Source organism: Hylobates moloch, unplaced genomic scaffold, assembly GCF_009828535.3.
Source record: "Hylobates moloch isolate HMO894 unplaced genomic scaffold, HMol_V3 SCAFFOLD_13, whole genome shotgun sequence".
NCBI classification, from domain to species: Eukaryota; Metazoa; Chordata; class Mammalia; order Primates; family Hylobatidae; genus Hylobates; species Hylobates moloch.
In genome coordinates this window covers 70,850,084-70,875,352 of record NW_026652288.1, presented here as the reverse complement: position 1 = coordinate 70,875,352, position 25,269 = coordinate 70,850,084, and the positions used below count along the sequence as shown (strand labels likewise).

The window sequence follows — 25,269 nt, the reverse complement described above, 5'->3', positions numbered from 1 at the left end:
CTCTGTATATTCTCACTATGCCGCCATCTTGCCTAATTCTCTCCAACTTTCAACTTGCACAGTGGCATTGAATTATCAATCTGAAGGACGAATGATGCAGTTAAACCGAGCCAAATTCAAGACAAATGGCAATTGTGGCTATGTCCTCAAACCCCAGCAAATGTGCAAAGGTGTGTATTAATTTCATAGTCATAAATGCAGGTAACCTTTATTAAAGAAGCCATTTAGAAAGTGTGATACCCCAGAGTTTTTCAACATTTTTTTTTCAAAAAGATAGGTTAAGGTGTTTGAATGTGAATTAGAATTCTTGTCATCACTACTTAATATTTGGTTAGCTATGATGTTTAGAATGTTATCTTGAGAGGTTGTGTGTGAAAGAGGGACATGGATAGCATTGGGTTATCACTTGAAATCCAGTGCCCCATATAAGCTGGATTGCTTCTTAAGGTCTGAGCCCGATCTTTCAGAAACTATCTTAGGTAATGTGAGTCTGTGACCTGCTGAGAAGCTTCAATTCCACCTGAAACAATTTTATCAAGCTCTTTTACTCAGTGTAGTCCAATTACAAAACAGTGCTAACAAAAGAGAAAGGATAGGCTGGGTGTGGGGGCTGACGCCTGTAATTCCAGCACTTTGTGAGATCAAGGTGGGCGGATCATCTGAGGTCAGGAGTTCGAGACCAGCCTGGCCAATATGGTAAAACCCCATCTCTACTGAAAATCAGAATTAGCTGGGCATAGTGGTGCATGCCTGTAGTCCCAGCTACTTGGGAAGTTGAGGTAGGAGAATCGCTGGAACCCAGGAGGCAGAGGTTGCAGTGAGCCAAGATCACACCACTGCACTCCAGCCTGGGTGACAGAGTGAGACTCCATCTCAAAAGAAACAAAACAAAACAAAAAAGGGATAATGTGTTAGCTCAAACAACACTTTCTTTTGGTTCTGCTCATTAAAATTATTTTTCAAATTTCCAAATTACGTTTATAACAATTCAGATTAAAAAGTTGTTGACAGGATTATCTTCAAGATTTTACGCTTTGCACGTTTTCTTGCTCTGCTATTTACTTAATTTCAGGTCTTCTTTCTGTTTGTTATATTCACTCATACCTGAGATAGTTTAGGTTAGAAAATTATTTGAATCTGACATAATTGACATAATTGTTCTTCTTTTTACACTGTTGGTGTTCAGATAAAATGCTTCTCTTCCTCCATTCCACAGTTGATCGTTGCATTGCAAACACTTGCTTAAAGTTGGCCCACTCCACTGGCCTTTGGCAACACGGTTTCTAATGAAAACCACAGCTATGCCACACTGATAGTTATGTGATCATGTAATTCAGCATTTGTTTTTGTTTGTTTGTTTGTTTACAAGCTTAAGCTGTGCATGCGTGTGTGTTTCTTCTTATGTTACCAACTTATACTTTACTTGGCCTAGGTACTTTCAACCCTTTCTCTGGTGACCCTCTTCCTGCCAACCCCAAAAAGCAGCTCATCCTAAAAGTTATCAGTGGACAGCAACTCCCCAAACCTCCAGACTCCATGTTTGGAGATCGAGGCGAGGTAAGTTGCCTATGACTATGTGTCTAAGTGGTTAATTATGTGATTATCTTAGTGCATTTACATTTTATCTGAAATATCTTCAGAGATGTATGTGTGTTCATAACTGAGCACTGACCTCAGCTTATCAGACATTAACTGATTTATTGGTAAGTCACACAGTTCTTGCTGTACTGCTGTCCATCGTCTATTTTGAAGGCATGAGTGCACACAATTGAATTCACAATTTAAGGTTGACACTGGCATTGCTAAAATTGGAGTGCAAAGACAATTATATTATTAACAGAACATTGCCTAAGAGTATATCTTAACCTAGAAAGGCAATGTTCCGTTAATAACATAACCTCACATTCCTCTCCTCCTGCAATGCTCCTCCCTGCTGCACATCAGCCACCTGCTCCTTGGCCGTGTGCTGATTCTTATTATCATCTGCTGTACCTGTGTAGCGTGATTTTAAAGTGTCTTCATCTGTGGCCACAGTCTTTTTTTCTTTCCAGAGCTCTTAGCCCATTGTTTCCATTCTACCTTCTTGGCGGTCTGTTTTCTCCCTACATAGCAGCTTCTCCTATGCTCATGCCCTTCCTCTCAGAGCTGATCCATTACTTCAGGTTCTTTGTCACTCCCGCCTGTTAAACCATGATTTTTGGATCTTAAGGAAGGAAATCACAGAGCTCTACAATTTGATACCACCATAAATGCTTTAAGAAGTCTACTTTCTCTGCTTTAGACTTTCTTAGGTCAGCTCTTTCTAGATTCTTTGGGTTTTATTCCTTCATTGTTCAGCGCCCAAAACTGGTACCAGAAAGGAGAGTCTACAGGTGACCAACAAGACAAGATATTTCCCCCTAGAGGAGAGGATGGGAATTAAAGTATACGACTCAAACATGCATAGCTTGATTAATTATTATGCCACCCAGATCAAGACAGAGCATATCCAGAATCCCTAGAAGGCTCCTGTCCACCTTCCCAGTCAATATCTACCTTCCCCGCTGCCTCTCATAGCAAACACCAACCCCTATCACAGCAGACAAATTTTGTCTATTTCTAAACTTCATATAAATGGACTCTTAGAGTAGGTACTCTTTTGTACCTGGCTTGCTTAACATTATGTTATATAGGAGAACTTTATTTTCTCATTGTTGAGAGTATTCATTGAACATATATTTCTGACCAGGCACGGTGGCTCACATTTATAATCCCAGCACTTTGAGAGGCTGAGGTGGGCAGATTGCTTGAGCTCAGGAGTTTGAGACCAGCTTGGACAACATGGCAAAACCCCATCTCTACAAAAAATACCAAAATTAGCCAGGTGTGGTGCGCAAGCCTGTGGTCCCAGCTACTCAGGAGGCTGAGGTGGGAGGATGGCTTAAACCTGGGAGGTGGAGGCTGCCGTGAGCTAAGATCATGCCACTGCACTCCAGCCTGAGCTACAGAGTAAGACCCTATCTCAAAAAACAAAATAACAAAAAACAAAAAAAACGCATATTCCACAATTATCCATCCTACTCATGATAGAAATTTAGGTTGTTTCCAGTGTTTGACTGTTATAAATACAGCTGCTCTGAGCATTTGTGCATGGGCAAAACATCTCAGTTCTGTTGGGTATTTGCCCTGAACTAAAGTTGTAGGTTCACTGGGTAAAGTTTGTTGGCGTTAATAAATAGAGGCAAACAGTAATTTAATATTTTTTATACTTGTCTCATATATCTGAATCCACCACACCTAGTACCATTTCTTTTTCTTACTAAGCACCTTGTAAAATCAGTTGCTGTCGAAATGTAGACATTTTGGCCAATATTCTCAGATTAATTAAGATATGTATAGAAATATGTTATTTGTAATAGTACTTTCTCTTCATTTAATAGATCATTGACCCTTTTGTTGAAGTTGAAATTATTGGATTGCCAGTAGATTGTTGTAAAGATCAAACCCGTGTGGTAGATGACAATGGTAAGATGATAATCTGTGTTCACTTTTTAATGAAGATGGTCTAGAAATAGAATTTACACTAAAAAAGTGTCTACGTAGAAGAGCAAGAAATCTCTAAAATCCGTAACTCCCATCTGAGTTTATGTTAAAAGCTTTTCAACACATAAAACTAAGTAACTGTGGGATTGATGCATGGTTTATTTTGATGGTGTTGTAATCTAGGCTCTCCAGACTTTTGCTTTTAAAGGAAATTTTTTTTTTCTAGTAAAAAGAGTAAATGATATTTTAAAGAATTGGGTTAAAAATTCACTGAGGAAATGCCTCCATTATATGTTTACATTGTATTTTTATGACATGCGTTTTCTCAAAGCTCTCATTTGTGAAGCCTATGCGTCTTGATAATTTCTCACTTTTTCTGGAGCATGTAAAACTCTAAAGGCAAGCACAATATAGTCTGGCGAGTTTACTTCTTGAATATTTATATACAACTGGAGGGGCAGCATTCTTCTTATATTTTGGCCATAATATAAAGAAAATTTTCTTTACCCAAGCCTCATGTCTTTTTATTTGTAATCTTTTAAAATTTGTTTGTTCATACATTTCACAAACATTATTGTATACCTGTTTTCCCTCAATCTCTTGTGATTAATACTGTAAAATACATTTGAAGCATAATCATTAATTTGAGAAATTAGGGGTTCACAAGGAGTCCCTGAAGTAACACTACGGTTCCAGAGTAGGGCAAACCTATAACTTAGGAAAAACATGTACACAGAAAGAAACCTTCTTAAATTGCATTTTCCCACCGATGTTCAATAGATTATTCTTTCTTTTTTTAGTCTCAGGAATAATTGAGAGGTCATCACTAAGTCAACAAAAAGATCTTCTCTGATTCAAGAGAGGTATCTCAGTGATTTTTCAGCTCATAATTATTTCATTAGCTTGAGGCTTTTTAATAGGGTTAAGTGGTCGATACCTCCTAAATGCATACATTTTTAAAAACTTATTTTCATTTTTAGAAAGGAAAAAAACCCAGAAACTCATAGAGTACTTGAATTTTTAACAGCTTTTATAGTTATTTTATCAGAGAGAATTTCACCAAGTAAATGTATTTTTGTGTTTTAGTATTTGAGGTGAATTATATACCTTTTTAACTTATTTTTCAGTAGCTGTGAAAATATGCCATCATTCATGCAGTAAGGTCTTGCTTTGTGAGAAGCTACTGGGAATCAATAGTGCACAGTCTAATTTGACCCTGTCACTAACTGTAAGGCCTTGTGTGGCCTTGGGCACATTATTGTCTATGAACATCAATTTTCTCAACTACAAAATGTCTTATAAATACTGATATTCCCTACTTTAAAAGATGAGTGTTACTTGTGTAGTTTTTGAAAGTAATATATTTTTGAAAGTCAGTAATATATATTTTTTAATTAGAAAGAAACAAAAACCAAAACTCTGCTCTACTCTAAAAACTCTAAAAATCCTCTAAAAAAAAACGTAGAGAATTGCTATAAGAAATAAGATGATGTACGTACAATAGGAGTTGAAACCTGCAAATGCACCTTAGAAAATGGTTGTTGGTGGTTATTACAGCAGCAGAATCTTTGGTGCATGAGAAGCATAATCCTGTTGGGAGATGATATCATTCTTTATTGTTTTGGCTAAAACATTATTTTTAGATCACTACTATAGATAATTTTTTAACTTATCGAAGAATTCTGAATACTAAAGAGCTTCTCTACAATACAGTTAGGCATCAAAGATTAATAGATTGGATGTGATAATTTACAGGCAATTTTCTTACCAATTATTTTCTAGCAAGGGGGTAAATTTCGAGGCTTTATTCCAGTAAGGCATCCTGGAGTGGCTTAGTTGTCTTCATGAGTTTAATAACTATTGCAAGCAATTTTCACCGTCTACTTTGCAGATGTTGCTGCCAACTCATTTTCAGCCAAGTCCTTTGCTTTTCTGATTTTTCTTTTCCTATTTCTCTGAGGATTTAACCCTGTGTGGGAAGAAACACTGACATTTACAGTACACATGCCAGAAATAGCTTTGGTTCGGTTCCTTGTATGGGATCATGATCCCATTGGACGAGACTTTGTTGGACAAAGAACCGTGACCTTCAGCAGCTTAGTGCCTGGTAGGTATGAGCTGGCCTTTTCTCTCTAGACTGACCATTCCTTTTTCTTTGGAAGATATAATACATGATATGTTACTTACATAATAGCATACGTGATATATAAAATATGTGTGATATAATAAATGTGACTTTTAACAAGCTTTTTAAAATGTAAAGGAGTATAGTTGGGCTGGGTGCAGTGGCTCACACCTGTAATCCCAGCACTCTGGGAGGCCGAGGCGGGAGGATCACCTAAGGTCAGGAGTTCGAGACCAGCCTGACCAACATGGAGAAACCCCGTCTCTACTAAAAATGCAAAATTAGCCAGGTGTGTTGGTGCATGCCTGTAATCCCAGCTATTCGGGAAGCTGAGGCAGGAGAATCGCTTGAACCCAGGAGGCAGAGGTTGCAGTGAGCCAAGATCATGCCACTGCATTCCAGCCTGAGCAACAGAGCAAGACTCTGTCTCAAAAAAAAAAAAAAAAAAAAAAAAAGAACTATAGTCAAGTCAGATACTTAATTTTGTTGCACCCATGAGAAAGCCAAATGCAAGTTTAACTAAAAAGAAATGACTCTCTTTCCTTTTATCAGGCTACCGGCATGTCTATTTGGAAGGACTGACAGAAGCATCCATATTTGTACACATAACCATCAATGAAATCTATGGAAAGGTGAGAAAGATCATAGGATTTAAAGTCATATACATTAATATGGTCCTCAACAATGCTACTGATTAATTGCATAATAGGAATGTAAATTTTGACAAACTGTTCTTGAACCAAAAACTCTAAGGATGCCCAGCAAGCCCAGTCTGCTATTCCAGTCATATCCTGATCCACCTGTACTCTTTTCACTGTTTAAGGATTGTACACATTTCTTCTATACAGGGGCCCTCTCTGGGCTTAATAGAATTGAGAAAACTATTATTCTCTCAGGCAGTAATCTGTTGGGCTAAAACAATGAAGATATAGTTAAATGTTGAGTTTTATTTTAATCCTTAAAAAGACTCAACTGGCTTCAGTGGGAAATGTAGTGTCTCAGATGGTTGATGAATTACCTGTACTAACTGGGCTGTGATCCCAGCCACTTCTAGGCAGGCTACATTCATTTGGTACCAATGTTTTTAACTGAAAATCTAAAAATTGTGAATGGATTCTAAAGCTGTCTATAGGACTGAGAAGGAGACCATGTAAATGCATTCTAGTTCTTTCCTGATGCTTTTGTCTTGGTTATAGAACTCATTTGAGGTTTACAAATCAATAGATTGTCCTCTGGTCGTGTCAAGTAATTGAGGACTTGGTTACCAGTATGAATTTTCAGGACCACACAGGATTTGGAGGGACTGTTAAAGCATTGAATGGGTCCTAGAAATGTCCCGTGCTCTTTACCAGAAAATCTGTTTAGCTGGAAGCTTCCTCATCTGTGAATGTGGGATAAAAATAATACCTACCTCATAAACAAATATATATCTTATCCTTAGAAAGCTGCCTGGTACATAGTAAATGCTCAGAAATATTGGCTAATATTAATGTTATTATGACTACAACTAATAAGGAGTGGACCATTTCAGCATGAATTAGGGAGTATAATGTTTATTTTCATATCGGTCAGCAAGGGCGTGGAGATGGGGGTAAGGATCCTAATTTCTAAGACTGGTGAAGTTTTATACCATAACTTCCTGTGTTTAGTCCTGGATTTCTGTTTTGCTGCTTGTTGGGGTCTTGCCTCTCCTCTAAGTAGACACAAATGTAAATAATTCAAAAATGATTCTTGAATTCTAGGAATCCCAGGTTAACTACAGATTATCTCTAGCATTTATCATGTTGAGGGAAACAATTACATTCTGAATTTGTTTAAAACTTGAGCCAGAAATAAATTAAAATCTGAAAGGGTTCTATATCACCTCCATCTTCTCTCCTAAATAAATGTCCATTTATGAGTCATACTCTTTATTCCTTTCAAGATGTGTTTGGGTTGGGATCCACACATCACAGTGTAGTGGTATTGGTTGAACAATGAATGAGTGTAAGACTAAAAATCCCCAAAACTAAGAGAAAGCATTTATAGACATGTATGCATTTTTTTTTCTTTTGTGTTTACTTGTGACACCCTCTTCAATGAGCCCCAATTGTGTTTTGTTGTGTTTTGTTTTTTCCTTTACAGTGGAGCCCTTTAATACTCAACCCCAGTTATACTATATTGCACTTTCTAGGAGCTACAAAGGTAGTTTCTCAGCATGGTGCTTTGTTCTGGCTGGCATATTTCTTTTTAAGTGGTTATGGCAGCATGCTTTTTCATATCACTCCATTTTCCTGCTTACCACTTTGAAACATGCATCTATTGCTTTAAGGCGCCTGAAGTTCATAGCAGTCTATGAGCTGTGGAGATTTTTCCTACCACTTTGTCATCTCTGGGTAGGAAACTTCTGGGAAAGCTTGATGTAAGAATGGAAGGCTGAAGTCCTTGCAAAGTAAGGTTGATAAGATGTGCATGAAGTTGTGCAAACATGCTGTGAGCTGCTGCTTTCTTGGTTTGAATATATTTCAATGGCTGTACAATTTTGGTTTATATTCATTTTTCATGGAGCTGTCATTTTCAAGGCAAGTTGTTGACGTGATGGCATTTGCTTAACTTGTGGTTGGTTCTTTTGTGTCTTCAGAACAGACAACTCCAGGGTCTGAAGGGACTGTTCAATAAGAATCCTAGGCACAGTTCTTCAGAAAACAATTCCCATTATGTACGGAAGCGATCCATTGGAGATAGAATTCTGCGACGCACAGCTAGCGCTCCAGCCAAAGGCAGGAAAAAGAGCAAAATGGGCTTCCAAGAAATGGTGGAGATAAAGGATTCTGTGTCCGAGGCCACAAGAGATCAAGATGGCGTGCTGAGGAGGACCACACGCAGTTTGCAAGCACGCCCTGTCTCTATGCCCGTTGACAGAAACCTTCTGGGAGCTTTGTCGCTGCCTGTATCTGAAACAACAAAAGACATTGAAGGAAAAGAAAACTCTCTGGGTAAGATGCTTCAAGTTTCTCTAAGAATAAACCCTTCTAGGCTGCATTTCAGTCCCTGTTTACCATTATGAAGTGGCTGACATTCTGTAGTCAAAGTAAAATATACTGAAAAATAAATACTTTGTAATGTGATCTTCTAGACCAGAAGATTTTAAACTTTGGGGGCCAGGTAGATCCATTTCCTCCTCACCAAGAGCTTTATAATATCAACATCTGAAATTGACAGTGAGGGATAGGGGAGCCATTAGGTGTGATGGCACAGACAGGAAGATGAAACCTGCAAAATAGGATTTGAAATGTTGGTTTTCCAAATGAGTGCCATATTTACTGATTTGTTCTGAGGGTGAATATAGTCATATTACTTTTCTTACCATATAACACATTTCCGTATTGGAAATGTTTATGGAGAAAGAAAGCCAGATGTTGAAAACAAGCCACCTTTTCCAAAAACAAGCAAATCTTTTTTCTCAAGAGGTGGCTCAGGCAGTGTTTTCCAGTGGCCTCACTTCCCTGATCCTTGGATGCTGACAGAGATAGAGGCGTGCCTGCAGCTTCAGCGCGGTCCTGGGCTCCACAAGCATAGGGACCAGGTGCTGCCTGTCTTTTTCCTTAATTTGAGTGTATCATTGACTCATATCAGGAGCTCGGTACAGAGTGAAGACTGCCTTGCAGTGTGCCAGAGAGCTTTTGACTGATGTCGGTGACTCCCATCTCATCCTATTTGGGGGTAAATTTAAGTGCCAAAACTGTGTGCATTTGATATCTCTGCAACAAATATGTTTTAATTAAATCAGAATCATCTCAGACAAGTAAAATGTGGTACTGATTTCCTTTAGCAAAATTATTCTTTTATCTTTTATCAAATGGTCTAATTTCAGTGTTCTCTTTTCCCACAAACACCATTTTACTTGTATTGATTTTTGTTATAAGATACTCTTCAATGGCTTATTTGAAGGAGAAAAAGGCTATTTAAAAGCTTGAAATTTTGCTAAGAGCAGTGTCAGAGAAGAGATAAAATAGTGCCTTAAAATGTATTTTAAAACCCCATCTTTGGGAAAAATAAAGCTATATTCAGTAGAAATTGGTTCTATCTGTTAATGCCACAGTTAAGATGTTAATACCATTAAGGCGAGTTAGAAAGCAATTTTGAGGTAATGTTTCTTTTCTACTTTTAAAAAACAGTTATATAAATTAGTCATGTATATTAAACTTTTGGTAAATATAAAACAATACATAGTTATGTTGCATTAAGTACAGAAAAAGCAGACTACAAAATTCTATAGATTATTCTGTTCCTCTGCAAAATCTTACAGTGGCTGTCTCAGTGGTAACATCATATGGTATTTAATTTTTTCTTTATAATTTTTTGAGGTTTTCAAAATTTTTATGATGAATATTTTTAGTTTGGAAACTAATAATAAGTTGAACAAGTTCTTTTTTCTTATATATCATGACTGTGAAAGCATTAAATGATTAAAATAATCTGATCAACAACTGAATACCTCATACTCTCCTAGCAGTATACTAACCATGGTGGGCTATCCCAAATAACCGTGAATTGTGTTTTTATGGTTTTCCTTTACTGTGCCTGACAATTTACTGCCGCTTTTAGGGAAGGATGCATATGAAATTTGTGTATTAAAAAGAAATATATGATTAACAAAAAATTAGATATTAGCAATGACATGGAATTGATGACCAATTTTTATATTTATATTTTAACTCAACAGATATTGATATTTTAATGCATTTATTGCTCCTTCCAATTATTTTAGAAATTAATTGATTAAATTAAATATGCTCCCAAAATGTTTTAAAAATGATATTATTATGTTTTTCTTCTTTTTTTGTTGTAACTAATACATGTATAACTTTGAAAGCTTATAGTATCTTGCTTACAGGTACCACAATGCTTTGTTTAACAGAGCTGTCTTGTTCTGTTTCTGTTGCCATGCTTCTGTGTAGTACAAATCTGAATAGGAAACAACTTAAGGTAATCCTCACTGTAAAAGTATGGTAACTCATTGACATTTTTTTGACAATGAATATTACATCCTTAGCAGATGTAATAGATATTCAAAGGGAAGCTCCAGTGAAATTCCTATAAATATATTTTACCATTTATTCATCACACAGACACTTTGTTGCAAACCTATGCAATCCATAATTATATTCTGTCACAGTGTAACAGATTTACATTCTCCATTTGTCTGTCTGAAGACAACATGAGTGTTTGCAGGTCCTACATAAAGTGGTACATGTCACCTAAAATATTGTTTGTTTCCTTTAGCAGAAGATAAAGATGGCAGAAGAAAAGGGAAAGCAAGTATAAAAGATCCACATTTTCTACATTTCAACAAAAAGTTATCGTCCTCCTCCAGTGCTCTCCTCCACAAAGATACCAGCCAAGGGGACGCCACTGTATCTACTGTCCACATGTCAGTCACAGGAGAACAGCTGGGTGTGTCAAGTCCTAGGGGTGGGAGAACCACATCAAATGCCACAAGTAATTGCCAGGAAAATCCCTGTCCCAGCAAGTTTCTCTCCCCAAGGCAGGATTTGGCTCCCGATCCTGTAGTTAACCCCACACAAGATCTGCATGGTGTGAAAATCAAGGAAAAGGGGAATGCTGAGGACTTTGTGGAAGGGAAAAGCATCTTGTCAGGAAGCATCCTTTCTCATAGCAACCTAGAAATTAAGACCCTGGAAGGTAATAGGAGTAAGGGCCGAGCTGCAACATCCTTTTCTTTGTCAGACGTCTCCATGCTCTGTTCTGACATACCTGACCTACATTCAACTGCAATTCTTCAGGAGAGTGAAATTTCCCATCTTATTGACAATGTCACTTTAACAAATGAGAATGAGCAGGGCAGTTCCATCTCAGCCCTGATTGGCCAGTTTGATGAGACCAACAATCAGGCTCTCACAGTTGTTTCTCATCTTCATAAGACCAGTGTGATGTCAGGCCATTGCCCCTTGCCTAGCCTGGGCCTAAAAATGCCCATCAAGCATGGTTTTTCCAAGGGAAAATCCAAATCTTCCTTCCTGTGCTCATCTCCAGAGCTGATAGCACTCTCGAGTCCTGAGACCACCAAACATGCAACGAACACAGTTTATGAAACTACCTGCACTCCCATCTCTAAAACCAAACCAGATCATGACCTTTCTAGTAAGGCCAAGACAGAGGCCTTAGAAAGCAACCTGCCTGGGTCCCCTAATACTTCTCATGGCTGGTTACCAAAAAGTCCTACCAAGGGAGAAGACTGGGAAACACTGAAGAGGTGCAGCCCTGCCTCTTCCCCTGATTTGACCCTGGAGGATGTAATAGCTGATCCCACTCTCTGTTTCAATTCTGGGGAGAGCAGCCTTGTGGAAATTGATGGAGAATCAGAAAATCTTTCTCTAACAACCTGTGAATATAGGAGAGAGGGCACAAGTCAACTTGCTTCTCCTTTAAAACTCAAGTACAGTCAGGGTGTGGTAGAACACTTTCAAAGAGGTTTGAGAAACGGCTACTGTAAAGAGACCCTCCACCCTTCTGTCCCTGAAATATTCAACAATATTCAAGATGTCAAAACTCAAAGTATTTCTTATCTAGCCTATCAGGGTGCTGGCTTTGTGCATAACCATTCCTCAGATTCAGATGCAAAAATGTTCCAGACCTGTGTGCCCCAGCAGTCTAGCCCTCAAGATATGCATGTCCCTGTACCCAAGCAGTTGGCACATCTTCCTTTGCCTGCTCTGAAACTGCCCAGTCCTTGCAAATCCAAAAGTCTGGGGGACTTAACATCAGAGGACATTGCCTGCAATTTTGAGAGCAAGTACCAGTGTATTAGTAAGAGTTTTGTTACAACTGGCATTAGAGACAAGAAGGGCGTGACTGTGAAGACAAAGTCGTTAGAGCCTATAGATGCCCTGACCGAGCAGCTTCGGAAGCTTGTGTCCTTTGACCAGGAAGACAACTGCCAAGTGCTATATTCAAAGCAGGATGCCAATCAGCTCCCCCAGGTACTGGTCAGGAAGTTGTCATCCAGAAGTCAGAGCAGAGTGCGCAATATTGCTAGTCGTGCCAAGGAGAAACAGGAAGCCAACAAGCAGAAAGTTCCAAACCCCAGCAACGGGGCAGGAGTGGTTCTTAGAAACAAACCCTCAGCACCCACCCCTGCAGTGAATCGCCACTCCACGGGCTCCTACATCGCAGGCTACCTGAAGAACACGAAAGGGCGTGGCCTTGAAGGCCGGGGCATCCCGGAGGGGGCATGCACGGCTCTTCACTATGGCCACGTCGACCAGTTTTGTTCAGATAATTCTGTTTTGCAGACTGAGCCAAGCAGTGATGATAAACCAGAAATTTATTTTCTTTTGAGACTGTGAATTATATAAAACTGCATTCTTAAGGTTTACAAGGTATTCCGTAGAATGTCAGAGTTTTCAGTAAATAAGTTCCTTGGCTTTGGAATGATTTTCAAATGTATTTTTAAACTTGTATTTGGGTCTCCCTTTGACTTCATGTGTTCTCCCTGTTGATGCATTTGTATATAGATTTGGTGACATTTCCCATGTACCTATTATGATCTTTCTCCCTTGAGTTGTTGTAAACTGTATCAGTATGAAATATGTGCATGCCCTAGATGTGAAACTCCTCAGCAGCTCGGGTTATAATGTGTGTGTGTTTCACCAAGATGTCCTTTACTGTGTCCTCAGATTGCAGTCACAAATGTAGTCATTTTTACTCTCCAACTGTTGAGTTGATTAAGAGACTTTGCAAACGACAAAGGGATGAATTCCTTACTTTAATCTGTTATCATTTTTCCTATGTTTCCGTCTTTGTTGAGAAGCCCAGATGCATTTTTATAACTCAAGTTTAAAAACTTTAAAATAGTTACCTTGCCTTTTAGGATGTTCTTATCCCACCCATAAGGAGAGTTTAAAGGGGATGGATAGCTGCTCCCCATGCCCTTCCCACTTTTTGGAATAGGCTGTGAGGGTGTGAGGAAGAAGGCCGTCTTTTGTACATAAGGACAAATTGTTTGTTTTACATAAATTTTGTTACATATTTTTGCTAATGGCTTTGTATGTAACAAGAAGCCAGTTGCCAAACTACTTGTTGTACTTTTGAATTTTCTGATTGAATTACAGACTGCAAACAATGGCTTTCAGAATGAGGGACTTCCATCAGACTGTAATGATAATAGTAGCACAAATTGAAAACTTCCCCAAAGCTTTCAAAGAATATTTTCTCATAATAAAATCCAAGTGAACAGATAATTAGAAGAAACCCTCTTCCTTCAGGGAAACAAGCAACTCTATTTTAGTACTGACATGCATTATTTTCACTGTGAATTCACTTTTTTATTGCATGTTCAGATGTCCCTCTTTGTTTTTTTTTTTTGTAACATTAACTGCAGTGATGTTCTTCCTGGAATTCATGAAAATATAATTAAAATACATTTTTAAACACTTGGTGAACTTTTTTTACAATTGAAATTCATATGATGACTATTGAGTAAAAGCACTGAGAGCACTCGGACATGCTTTCCATGTGTTTGCGGCGAAATAGAAAGCTATCACGGAGGACAGTTTTAAGCAGCAATTCGTGTCTCTGAGTGTTTTCCTTATGCTTTAGAGAGCATATTTGTGAGGTGAGTTGAAAGAAAATCAAATGTAATGAGTTTCTTTGCATTTGGCATTGCTATTTCAAGTTTAAAAATAAGCCTTCTGAACTGGTTGTGGTGGTGGGCGGTGGGAGGGGAGTGGTGGTAGTGGTGGTGGTGGTGGTGGTGGGTGGGGGAGCCACGTGGGGAAGGCAAGTGAGAGGCTATGTTTGGCAAATGAAATTGTCTGAAGCTTTGCAATGTGAGGGAGGAGTGCAGAGGAGAACCCTTGGTCCCTGGTTCCCTTGGTCCCCAACTCTGAGCTTTTCCCCAAGGTTGGGGGTCCTTTATTTTCTGGACAGGCACTGGGAATCTGGTTGGGGGCTGATGTGTAATGATGAAAGCGTAAGTGACCATTTCTACGCCCTTAGTGAGCCCAGTACATTTTTGTTTTCTTGGGAGTTCTGAATCTCCTAATTCTATCCTTAGACCTTGGTTTGTTTTTAAGGTATCCTTGTTTTAGAAGGGGTTGACCTGCTGTACAGTTGTTAAAATTCACTTGCCAAAGAGTAGAATTTAGCTGCTCTTTAGGATTTGATGGTATCTTTGTTCTGAAACAAATCCAGGAGTTTACATTTGTTTTGTTTTGTTTAAGGTGAACACTGACATTTTATGGACTAGAATTATGAGATCCCCAAAATTGTGGGACGTGAAATACAAGCAATTTCAGAAAATAGGTTGGGAATGTTTCTAGCACAAAGAAAAGACAAATATTTAAGGTGTTAGATATCCCAGGTACATTGATTTGTTCTTTATAAATTATATGAATGTACTAAATTATCATATGTATCCCCCTCCCAAAAGAAGAAAAGAGGTTGGATGCACAGTACTTCTGGCTGTCCCAGGAAATACTCATTTTCCTTTGCTTCTTAAAGTTCTTAAATGGAAATATTTGATAAGCAAATTTGATAATGGACTGGGATTAAATCAAGTTCATTTCACACATGAAAAAACTGAGGCTCAGGGTAATTATTAGTTTAATTAAGTAAGCTTAATTACATTAAGTGTAATCCATTAGCACATTCATTTAGCTGATACTTTTCCTTTAAAAAAACCCAAAGCACATATTATTTCTTGGTTAATATTGAATTTAAATCCTATTTCTTTTTAAATTTTTTTTATTATTTAATTTGTGTAGGTACACAGTAGGTGCATATATGTATGGAGTACATGAGATGTTTTGATATAGGCATGCAATGTGAAATAAGCACATCATGGAAAATGGAGTATCCATTTCCTCAAGCATTTATCCTTTGACTTACCCATTGACTTACAAACAATCCAATTACACTCTTTATTTAAAAATATACAATTAAGTTATTATTGACTATAGTCATCGTGTTGTGCTATCACATAGTAGGTCTTATTCATTCTTTCTATTTTTTTTGTATGTATTAGCCATCTTCACCTCCCTACTCCCAGTCTCCCACTACACTTCCCAGCCTATGTAACTATCCTACTCTCTATATCCATGAATCCAATTGTTTTGATTTTTAGATCCCACAAATAATTGAGAACATGCAATGTTTGTTTTTCTGTGCCTGGCTTATTTCACTTAACATAATGATCTCCAGTTCCATCCATTTTGTTGTAAATGATGATCTCATTCTTTTTATGGCTGAATAGTACTCCATCGTGTATATGTACCACATTTTCTTTATCCATTCATCTATTGATAGACACTTAGGTTGCTTCCAAATCTTGGCTAAGGTAAGCAGTGCTGCAACACACATAGCAGTGCAGATATCTCTTTGATATAATGATTTCCTTTCTTTTGGGTATATACCTAGAAGTGGTATTGCTGGATCATATGATAGTTCAATTTTTAGTTTTTTGAGGCACTTCCAAACTATTCTCCATAGTAGTTATGCTAATTTATATTCCCAGCAACAGTGTACAATGGTTCCCTTTTCTCCACATCCTCATCAGCATTTGATTTTGCCTGTCTTTTGGATAAAAGCCATTTTAACTGGGGTGAGATGATATCTCATTGCAGTTTTGATTTGTGTTTCTCTGATGATCAATGATGTTGAGCACCTTTTCATATGCCTGTTTTCCATTTGTATGTCTTCTTTTGAGAAATGTCTATTCAAGTCTGTTGCCCATTTTTTGATCAGATTATTAGATTTTTTTACAGAGTTGTTTGAGCTCCTTATATATTCTGGTTATTAATCCCTTGTCAGAGGGGTCATTTGCAAATATTTTCCCCCATTCTGTGGGTTGCCTTTTCACTTTGTTGATTGTTTCCTTTGCTGTGCAGAAGCCTTTTAACTTGATGTGATCCTATTTGTCTGTTTTTGCCTTGGTTGCCTGTGCTTGTGGGTATTTCTCAAAAATTTTTTGCCTAGACCAATGTCCTGGAGATTTCCCCCAATATTTTCTTGTAGTCATTTTATAGCTTAACATCTTATATTTAAGTCTTTAATTCATTTTAATTTGATTTTTGTATATGGCGAGAGATAGGGGTCTATTTTCATTCTCTTGTATATAGATACCCAGTTTTCCCAGTACCGCTTATTGAAGAGACTGTCTTTTCCTTAGTGTACGTTCTTGGCACTTTTGTTGAAAATGAGTTCACCGTAGGTTGTAGATTTGTTTCTGCATTTTCTATTGTGTTCCATTGATCTGTGTGTCTGTTTTCATGCCAGTACCATGCTGTTTTGGTTACTATAGCTCTGTAATATAATTTGAAGTCAGGTAACGTGATTCTTCCAGGTTTGTTCCTTTTGCTTAGGATAGCTTTGGCTACTCTGGGTCTTTTGTGGTTCCATATAAATTTTAGGATTATTTTTTCTGTTTCTGTGAAGAATGTCATTGGTATTTTGACAGGGATTGCATTGAATCTGTAGATTGCTTTGGGTAGTATTGATATTTTAATGATATTGAGTCTTCCAATCCATGAATATGGAATATTTTTCATTGTTTGGTGTCCTTTTCAATTTCCTTCATCAGTGTTTTATAGTTTTCATTATAGAGATCTTAATATGTGGCTATTGTAAATAGGATTACTTTAATTTTTTTTTCACATTGTTCACTGTTGACATATTGAAATGCTACTGATTTTTGTATGTTGATTTTGTATCCTGCAACTTTGCTGAATTTGTTTATCAGTTCTACTAATTTTCTTGTGGAGTCTTTAGTTTTTTCTAAATGTAAGATCACATCATCCTTAAACAAGGATAAGTTGACTTCTTCCTTTTCAATTTGGATGCCCTTTATATCTTTCTCTTGTCTGATTGCTCTAGCTAGAACTTCTAGTACTATGATGAATAACAATGGTGACAGTGGGCACCCTCATCATATTGCAGATCTTAGACGAAAGGCTTTCAGTTTTTCCCCATTCAATATGATACTAGCTGTGGGTCTGTTGTATATGACTTTTATTACTTTGAGGTATGTTCCTTCTAGCCTCAGTTTTATCATAAAGGGATGTTAAATTTTATCAAGTACTTTTTCAGCATCAATTGAAATTATCATGTGTTTTTTATTCTTTATTCTGTTGATATGATGTATCACATTGATTGATTTGCATATGTTGGACCATCCATGGGTGATAAATCCCACTTAGTCATAATGAATGATCTTTCTAATGTATTGCTGAATTGGTTTGCTAGTATTTTATTAAGGATTTTTGCATCAATATTCATCACAGATATTGGCCTGTCATTTTCTTTTTTTGACGTGTCTTTTTCTGGTTTTTGTGTCAAGGTAATACTGGCTTCATAGAAAGAGTTTGGAAGTGTTCCTTCTTGCTCTATTTTCTGGAATAGTTTGAGTAGGATTGGTATAAGTCATTCTTTAAATGTTTGGTAGAATTCAGCAGTGAGGCCATCAGTTTGCAGGCTTTTCTCTACTGGGAGACTTTTTTATTACAGCTTTGATCTCATTACTTGTTATTGATTTGTTTGGGGTTTGGATTTCTTCCTGGTTCAATCTTGGTAGGTTTTATATATCTAGAAATTTGTCAATTTCTTCTAGATTTTCCAATTTATTGGCATATAGTTGCTCATGGTAGCAACTAATGGTCCTTCGAATTGCTGCAATATCAGCTTTAATGTCTCTTTTTTCATTTCTCATTTTATGTATTTGGATCTTCTCTCTTTTTTCTTAGTCTGGCTAAAGGTTTGTCAATTTTGTCTACATTAGAAAACCCTAACTTTTTGTTTTATTGATCCTTTGTAATTTTTCCCACTCTAATGTTATTTATTTATGCTCTGATCTTTATTATTTATTTTTTTCTACTAATTTTGGGTTTGATTTGCTTTGCTTTTCTAGTTCTTTAAGATGCATTGTTAGATTGTTTATTTGAAGTTTTTCCTCTTTTTAAATGTAGGCACTTATAGATCTAGACTTCCCTCTGAGTACTGCTTTTGCTGTATCCCATAGGTTTTGGTAAGTTATATTTCCATTATCATTTTCTAGATCCTGTAGAAATTTTAAAATTTTCTTCTTAATTTCTTCTTGGTTATTCAGAAACATATTGTTTAATTTCCATATATTTGTATAGTTTCCAAAATTTCTCATTATTAATTTTTAGTTTTATTCCATTGTGCTCAGAGAAGATGCTTGATATTATTCCAACTTTAAAAAATGTTTTAAGACTTGTTTTGTGACCTAACATATGGTCTGTCCTTGAGAATGACCCATGTGCTAAGGAAAAGAATGTGTATTCTGCAGCTCTTGGATGAAACGTTCTATAAATACCTATTAGATCTATTTTGTCTGTAGTGCAGATTAAGTCTCTTGTTTCTTTGTTGATTTTCTATCTGGAAGATCTGTCTAATGCTGAAAGTGGAGTGTTGATGTCTCCCACTACTATTGTATTGGGGCCTAGCTCTCTCTTTAGCTCTAATGACATTTGCTTTATATATCTGGGTGCTCCTTTGTTAAGTGTTTAAACATATATGTTTAAATTTGTTATATATATGTTTAAAATTGTTATATCTTCTTGCTGAATTGACCCCTTTGTCATTATGGAATGACCTTCTTTGTCTTTTCTGATAGTTTTTGTCTTGAAATCTATTTTGTCTGATATAAGTATAGTGACTCCTGTTCTTTTTTGGTTTCCATTAGCATGGAATGTCTTTTTCCATCCCTTTATTTTCAGTCTATGTGTGTCTGTGTAGGTGAACTGTGTTTCTTGTAGACAGCAGATCAATGGGTCTTGTTTTTTCATTATTCAGCCAGTCTGTCTTTTGGAGAATTTAGCCAAAGTACATTCAATGTCATTTTTAGTACTTACTCCTCTCATTGTGTTGTTTGTTTTCTGGTTGTTTTGTGGTCTTCTCTTCCTACTTTCTTTCCTTTCTGTCTTCCTCTAGTAAAGGTGATTTTCTCTGGTGATATGATTTAGTTTCTTGCTTTTTATTCTTTTGTGTATTCATTGTATGTCTTTTGCTTTGAGGTTACCATGAGGCTTGCAAATACTATCTTATAACCCATTATTTTAACCTGATAACAACTTAACATTATTTGCATAAACAAACAAGCAAAAGGAAAACTAATAAAAACTTTATGCTTTAACTTCATCCCCCCACTTTTTAACTTTTTGTTGTTTTCATTTATATCTTATTGTACTGACTATGTCTTGAAAAGGTGTTGTAGGTATTATTGACTGATTCCTCATTTAGTCTTTCCACTTAGGATAAGAGTAGTTTACAAAACACAGTTATGCTGTCATAATACTCTGTGTTTTTCTCTGTACTTACTATTACCAGTGAGTTTTGTACCTTCAGATGATTATTTATTTCTCATTAATGTCCTTTTCTTTCTGATTGAAGTATTCCCTTTAACATTTCCTATAGGACAAGTCTGGTATTGAGGAAATCCATCAGCTTTTGTTTGTCTTGGCAAGTCTTTATTTCTCCTTCATGTTTGAAAGATATTTTTGCCAGATATACTATTTTAGGGTAAGAGTTTCTTTTTCCTTTAGCACTTTAAATAAATATGTCATGCCTCTCTCTCCTGGACTGTGAGGTTTCCACTGAAAAGTCTGCAGCCAGATGTATTGTAACTCTATTATATATTATTTATTTTCACTTGCTGCTTTTAGGATTTTTTTTTTTTTTTTTTTTTGAGACAGAATTTTGTTCTTTTCGCCCAGGCTGGAGTGCAATGGCACGATCTTGGCTTACTGCAACCTCTGCCTCCCGGGTTTAATGGATTCTCCTTCCTCAGCCTCTGAAGTAGCTGGGATTACAGGTGTGCACCACCATGCCCAGCTAATTTTTGTATTTTTGGTAGAGATGGGGTTTCACCATGTTGGCCAGGCTGGTCTCGAGCTCTTGAGCCCAGGTGACCCACCCACCTTAGCCTCCCAAAGTGTTGGGATTACAGGCGTGAGCCACTGCACCTGGTCTAGGATCCTTTCTTTATCTTTTTTTTTTTTTGTGGTCAGAAGGCTTCTACTGAAGAGCTTTCTTTATCCTTGACTTTTGGGAGTTTAATTATTAAGTGGCTTGAGATAGTCTTCTTTGGGTTAAATCTGCTTGGTGTTCTATAACCTTCTTGTACTTGGATATTGGTATATTTCTCTAGGTTTAGGAAGGAAGTTCTGTTTTTATGCCTTTGAATAAACTGTCTACCCCATATCTCTTTCTCCACCTCTTCTTTAAGGCCAGTGACTGTTAGATTAGCCCTTTTGAGGCTATTTTCTAGATCCTGTAGGCATTCTTCATTGTTTTTTGTTATTTTTTCTCCTCTGACTATATATTTTCAAATAGCCTGTCTTCAAACTCACTAATTCTTTTGTCTGCTTGATCAAGTCCACAATTAAAGAACTCTGATGCATTCTTTGGTATGTCAATTGCATTTTTCAGCTCCAGAATTTCTGCTTGATTCTTCTAAATTATTTCAATCTCTTTGTTATGTTTATCTAATAGAATTCTGAATTCCTTCTCTGTGTTATGTTGAACTTCTTTGAGTTTCCTCAAGACAGCTATTTTGAATTCTCTGTCTGACAGGTCACGTATCTGTGTTTCTCCAGGATTGGTCCCTGGTGGTTTATTTAATTCCTCTGGTGAGGTCATATTTTCCTGGATGGTGTTGATGCTAGTAGATGTTCTTCAGTGTCCGAGCACTGAAAAATCAGGCATTTATTGCAGTCCTCACTGTCTGAGTTTATTTGTAGGCATCCTTCTTGGAAAGGTTTTCTAGGCATTTGAAAGAATTTGAGTGTTGTGATCTAAGCTGTATCTGCTTTAGAGGGCACTCCAAGCCTAGTAACAGTGTGGTTCTTGCAGACTCATAGAGGTACCACATTGATAATTTTGGACAAGATCCAGGAGAATTATCTGAATTACCTGGCAAAGACTCTTGTTCTTTTCCCTTACTTTCTTCTGACATACAGAGTTTCTCTCTCTCGCTCTCTCTCTCTCTTTCTCTGTCTCTGTTCTAAGCCACCTAAACCTGGGGATGAAGACCACCTCTGTGGTCACCACTGCTATGACTGCACTGGGTCAGATCCAAAGCCTGCACAGTGCTGAGTCTCACCTAAGGCCTATCTACTGTGACCACTCCCTGGCTACTGCCTATGGTTTGCTCAAGGCCCTGGGGCTCTGCAGTCAGCAAGTGGCAAAGCCAACCATGCCTGGGTCCCACCTTTCGGGGCGGTGAAGTCTCATAGACCCTGGGTGGGCCCAGAGGTGCCTTCCAGGAGTCAGGAACTGGAGTCAAAAACCTCAGAAGTCTACCTGGTGTTCTGTTGTATTGTGGCTGTGTTGGCACTCAAATCACAAGATGCAGTCCTTCCCACTCGTCTTCCCTCCTTTTTCCAGAGGCAGAGGAGCCTCATCTTGTAGCCACTGCCACCCCAGGCCATGAGGAGTACTGTCAGACTACCATCAATGTTCCCTTAAGGCCGAAGGGTCTCTTAAGTCAGTTTGTTATGAATGCTGCCTGGCCTGTGAGTCCCTCTTTAGGGCACTGGGCTCCCCTCTGGCCCAGGGCAGGTCCAGAAATGCAGTCTAAGAGTCAAGTTCTGGAATTGGGAACCCCAAGAACCTGCTTGGTGCTGTATCCCCCTGTGGCATTGCTGGTAAATAAGATGCAAGAGAAAGTCCCTTTTACTTTTCCCTCGCCTTTCTCAAGCAGAAGGAGATTGCCCATAGCCACCACAGCTGGTAATGCTCGAATTTTACCTAAAGCCAGCAAGTCTCAGAGGCTCACCCAAGGCCCTCGACATAATACCTGGGTATTACTGCTGTTCATTTGGGGTCCAAGTACTCTTCAGTTAGCAGGTGATGAATGCTGCTGGGACTGGTCCTTTCCTTCAAGGAAGCAGATTCCCTCTAGCCCAGGGCTATGTCTAGAATGTCATCTGGAAGCTAGTGTTTTGAACAGGGGTCTCACGACTCTGACTGATACCATCTTTTGCTGTGGCTGAGCTTGTATCCTAGATGCAAGACAGTCCTCCCCACTCTTCCGTCTCCGTTATATTTACATTTGGATGTCAACTCTGCCTTGAGGAGATCTAGTCATAAGATAAATGATTGAGGCAAAATGGTGGTTTATCAGACCAGTCCCTCTAGTGACCGTGTGTGTCTGTCACTCTTTTTTTTTTTTTTTTTTTTTTTTTGATACGGAGTCTCACTCTGTCGCCCAGCCTGGAGTGCAGTGGTGTGATCTCGGCTCACTGCAAGCTCCTCCTCCCAGGTTCATGCCATTCTCCTGCCTCAGCTTCCCCAGCAGCTGGGACTATAGGCACACGCTGCCATGCCCGGCTAATTTTTGTATTTTTGGTAGAGGCAGGGTTTCACCTCCTGACCTTGTGATCCGCCCACCTTGGCCTCCCAAAGTGCTGGGATTATAGGCATGAGCCACCGTGCCTGGCTGTCTGTCACTCTTACATGTAGTATTATTCTACTAATAGGACATTGGAAGAGAAGAGGAAGCAATTTTATAATTATCATTTGGAGATTGTCTAATAAGGAAGAGGCAGTAGTAAAGCTTAAATTTTAATAAAAGCTTTGGATTTATCAGGGTTTCACTTATCTGGAGGATGGAAAAGGGACTCATTCAGTCACCAGGCACTCACACAAGTGAGGTCTCAATCAAAATATTAACAGGCTTCCTGATTTTTTTTTTTTTTTAGAACTACAGAATCCAGGAAGTACCTAGTCTCTGCAAAATCTACCTGCAGCAAATCTGTGAAATTTCAAAGTTTTCTCATTTGACTCCTTTCCTAGAGGCTTCAGGGCATGTTCTAAGACTGAACAGTAACAAGTGGCTGGGGGAGTTGCTTGCAGCAGTGGCTATATCCACAGAGGACAGAAGCAAATCTTCTGAATATAAATCTAATCAACCCACCTTTTCCACTTAAAAATTTTTAGTGGGTCTCCACAACTTAGAGAATAGGTTCCATAAGCTTGCACACAGAGTCTTTGATTTGTGTTTCTGCAGCCTGGCCTCCTCTGCCTTAGATTGCCCTTTCCTCTTTTGCCCAATGCATTCTTCAAGATACATCCTGGAAGATCTCTTTCCCTAGGGAGCCTTTCCTGATCATCATCTCCTCTTCCCTTACTGTCTCCAACCCATCAAGAATTACACAATCTCATTTGAGGACCTCCAGTGCACCTGTGAAACCCTGGATTCCACTTCACTGTAGGGATCTCTTCACATGTCTGCCTTCTCCACTAGACTTAGACCTCCCTAAGGGCATGACCATGCCTTGTCCCCTTTCCCTAGCTCAAAGCCCGGTACCCATGTGCGTTCAGTAAACATCTGATAATCTGATGAATCAGGGAACTTAGGGAAAATGTGAGAGTAAACTGAGTCTACTATCCCAGTTTGCTGTATGCCTAGAAGGAGGAAGAAGCACAGGATCTTGCTCCATTTTTTGTGTGTGGTGATGACTAAATTTATCTTTTTGTATTTCTCTTTGGTTCTCTCATTTCTCGGTTTCCATCCAGTCCAGTTTTTTCCTCTCACTTTTAATTTAGTGACTAGTCATTTGCCATGAGTAAGATTAACTGATATTTGTATAGGATTCTGTAATATAAAGAGACTTTTATACATAGTGCATCCCATCTAGACCTTATGACAATTTTGTGAGGAGATGATGTTACCCCAACTTCGTAGATTCCAGAAATGAGTCTCATTGAACGTGTGATTTGCCCAAGGTCATGAGGGATAGGAAGTAGCTGAGCAAGGTTATTCCAACTCCTACATTAGTCCTCTTTCCCCTATACACCATTGCCTTTTCTGAAGAGTTTAATAAACATATAGTTAGCATCTAGTCTGGGCTAGGTACTCAGCTGGGTGTTAGTGTTATGATGATAAGGACTTATCTTTATGGAGCCTCCTGGTAGAGGTGCTGAGATATAATATATTGGTTTTGTTCCAAATGTCCGAACAACTAGAAACATATCACCTATTGTAGTTGAAAATAGAGAAAGTTTTGTTGCTGTGTATATGACATCCATGAATTATCCACTTTTTCTTTTGACTGAAATACCTATTTCACTGGGAGGTGGGAGTGCATTCCCAAAGAAGCAAGAATGACAGTAATAGAGAATTGAGGCAGAGACAGAAGGAGAGGAAATACAAAGGGATGAGTTACTGAGCTGACCATAGCTTTACAACAAAACCAGCTAGATAACTGGATTTACAGGATGTCTCCAGAGTAGCCATATGAAAAGACTACATCTGAGACAAGTTTATTGTAGGGAAGGATGAGAGATCTTCTGATATCTTTCCTATCTACTTTCTTTTATTGGTGAAGTCTACCCTACAAGGCACTCACTTCCTGTATTTCCACGTTGTGTTACACAACCCCTCCAGGTATCCACTGGGGAGCCAGAACCCTGGGGCGCAGTGCAATAGTCTCTCCATGTCAGCTGGGGCTGCATGTGGGGACTCCTCAGTGTATGGTGTCAGTGACAGTGGCAGCAGCAACAGTAGCTGGGACTTAACCACTGTGCGAATAGCTGAGTAGCTAAAACAATGCAAACGGTTGACTTTGAGTGGGATGTGGTGGGTAGGGATGAGAGGAACT

General features: G+C 38.3%; 1 protein-coding gene and 1 long non-coding RNA gene across 2 annotated transcripts in view; one reads left to right on the top strand and one right to left on the bottom strand.

Moving 5' to 3' along the window:
- The window catches only part of PLCH1 (phospholipase C eta 1), a 258,562-nt gene extending 244,410 nt beyond the window's left edge, over window positions 1-14,152 (top strand). Inside the window, exons 17-24 of the mRNA XM_032173906.2 lie at window positions 63-170; window positions 1,433-1,557; window positions 3,420-3,504; window positions 5,483-5,629; window positions 6,200-6,279; window positions 7,772-7,831; window positions 8,268-8,622; window positions 10,913-14,152. Coding sequence (XP_032029797.1) covers window positions 63-170; window positions 1,433-1,557; window positions 3,420-3,504; window positions 5,483-5,629; window positions 6,200-6,279; window positions 7,772-7,831; window positions 8,268-8,622; window positions 10,913-12,996 — 3,044 coding nt within the window. The 3' untranslated portion in view covers window positions 12,997-14,152. The remainder of the gene's footprint in view (window positions 1-62; window positions 171-1,432; window positions 1,558-3,419; window positions 3,505-5,482; window positions 5,630-6,199; window positions 6,280-7,771; window positions 7,832-8,267; window positions 8,623-10,912) is intronic.
- On the bottom strand, window positions 7,181-8,272 carry LOC116481185 (uncharacterized). The gene is made up of 2 exons (XR_004251439.2): window positions 7,929-8,272; window positions 7,181-7,340 (listed from the first exon to the last, which is right to left on the bottom strand). It is a non-coding gene; the product is annotated as an uncharacterized LOC116481185 (long non-coding RNA).
- Window positions 14,153-25,269: the final 11,117 nt, after the last annotated feature.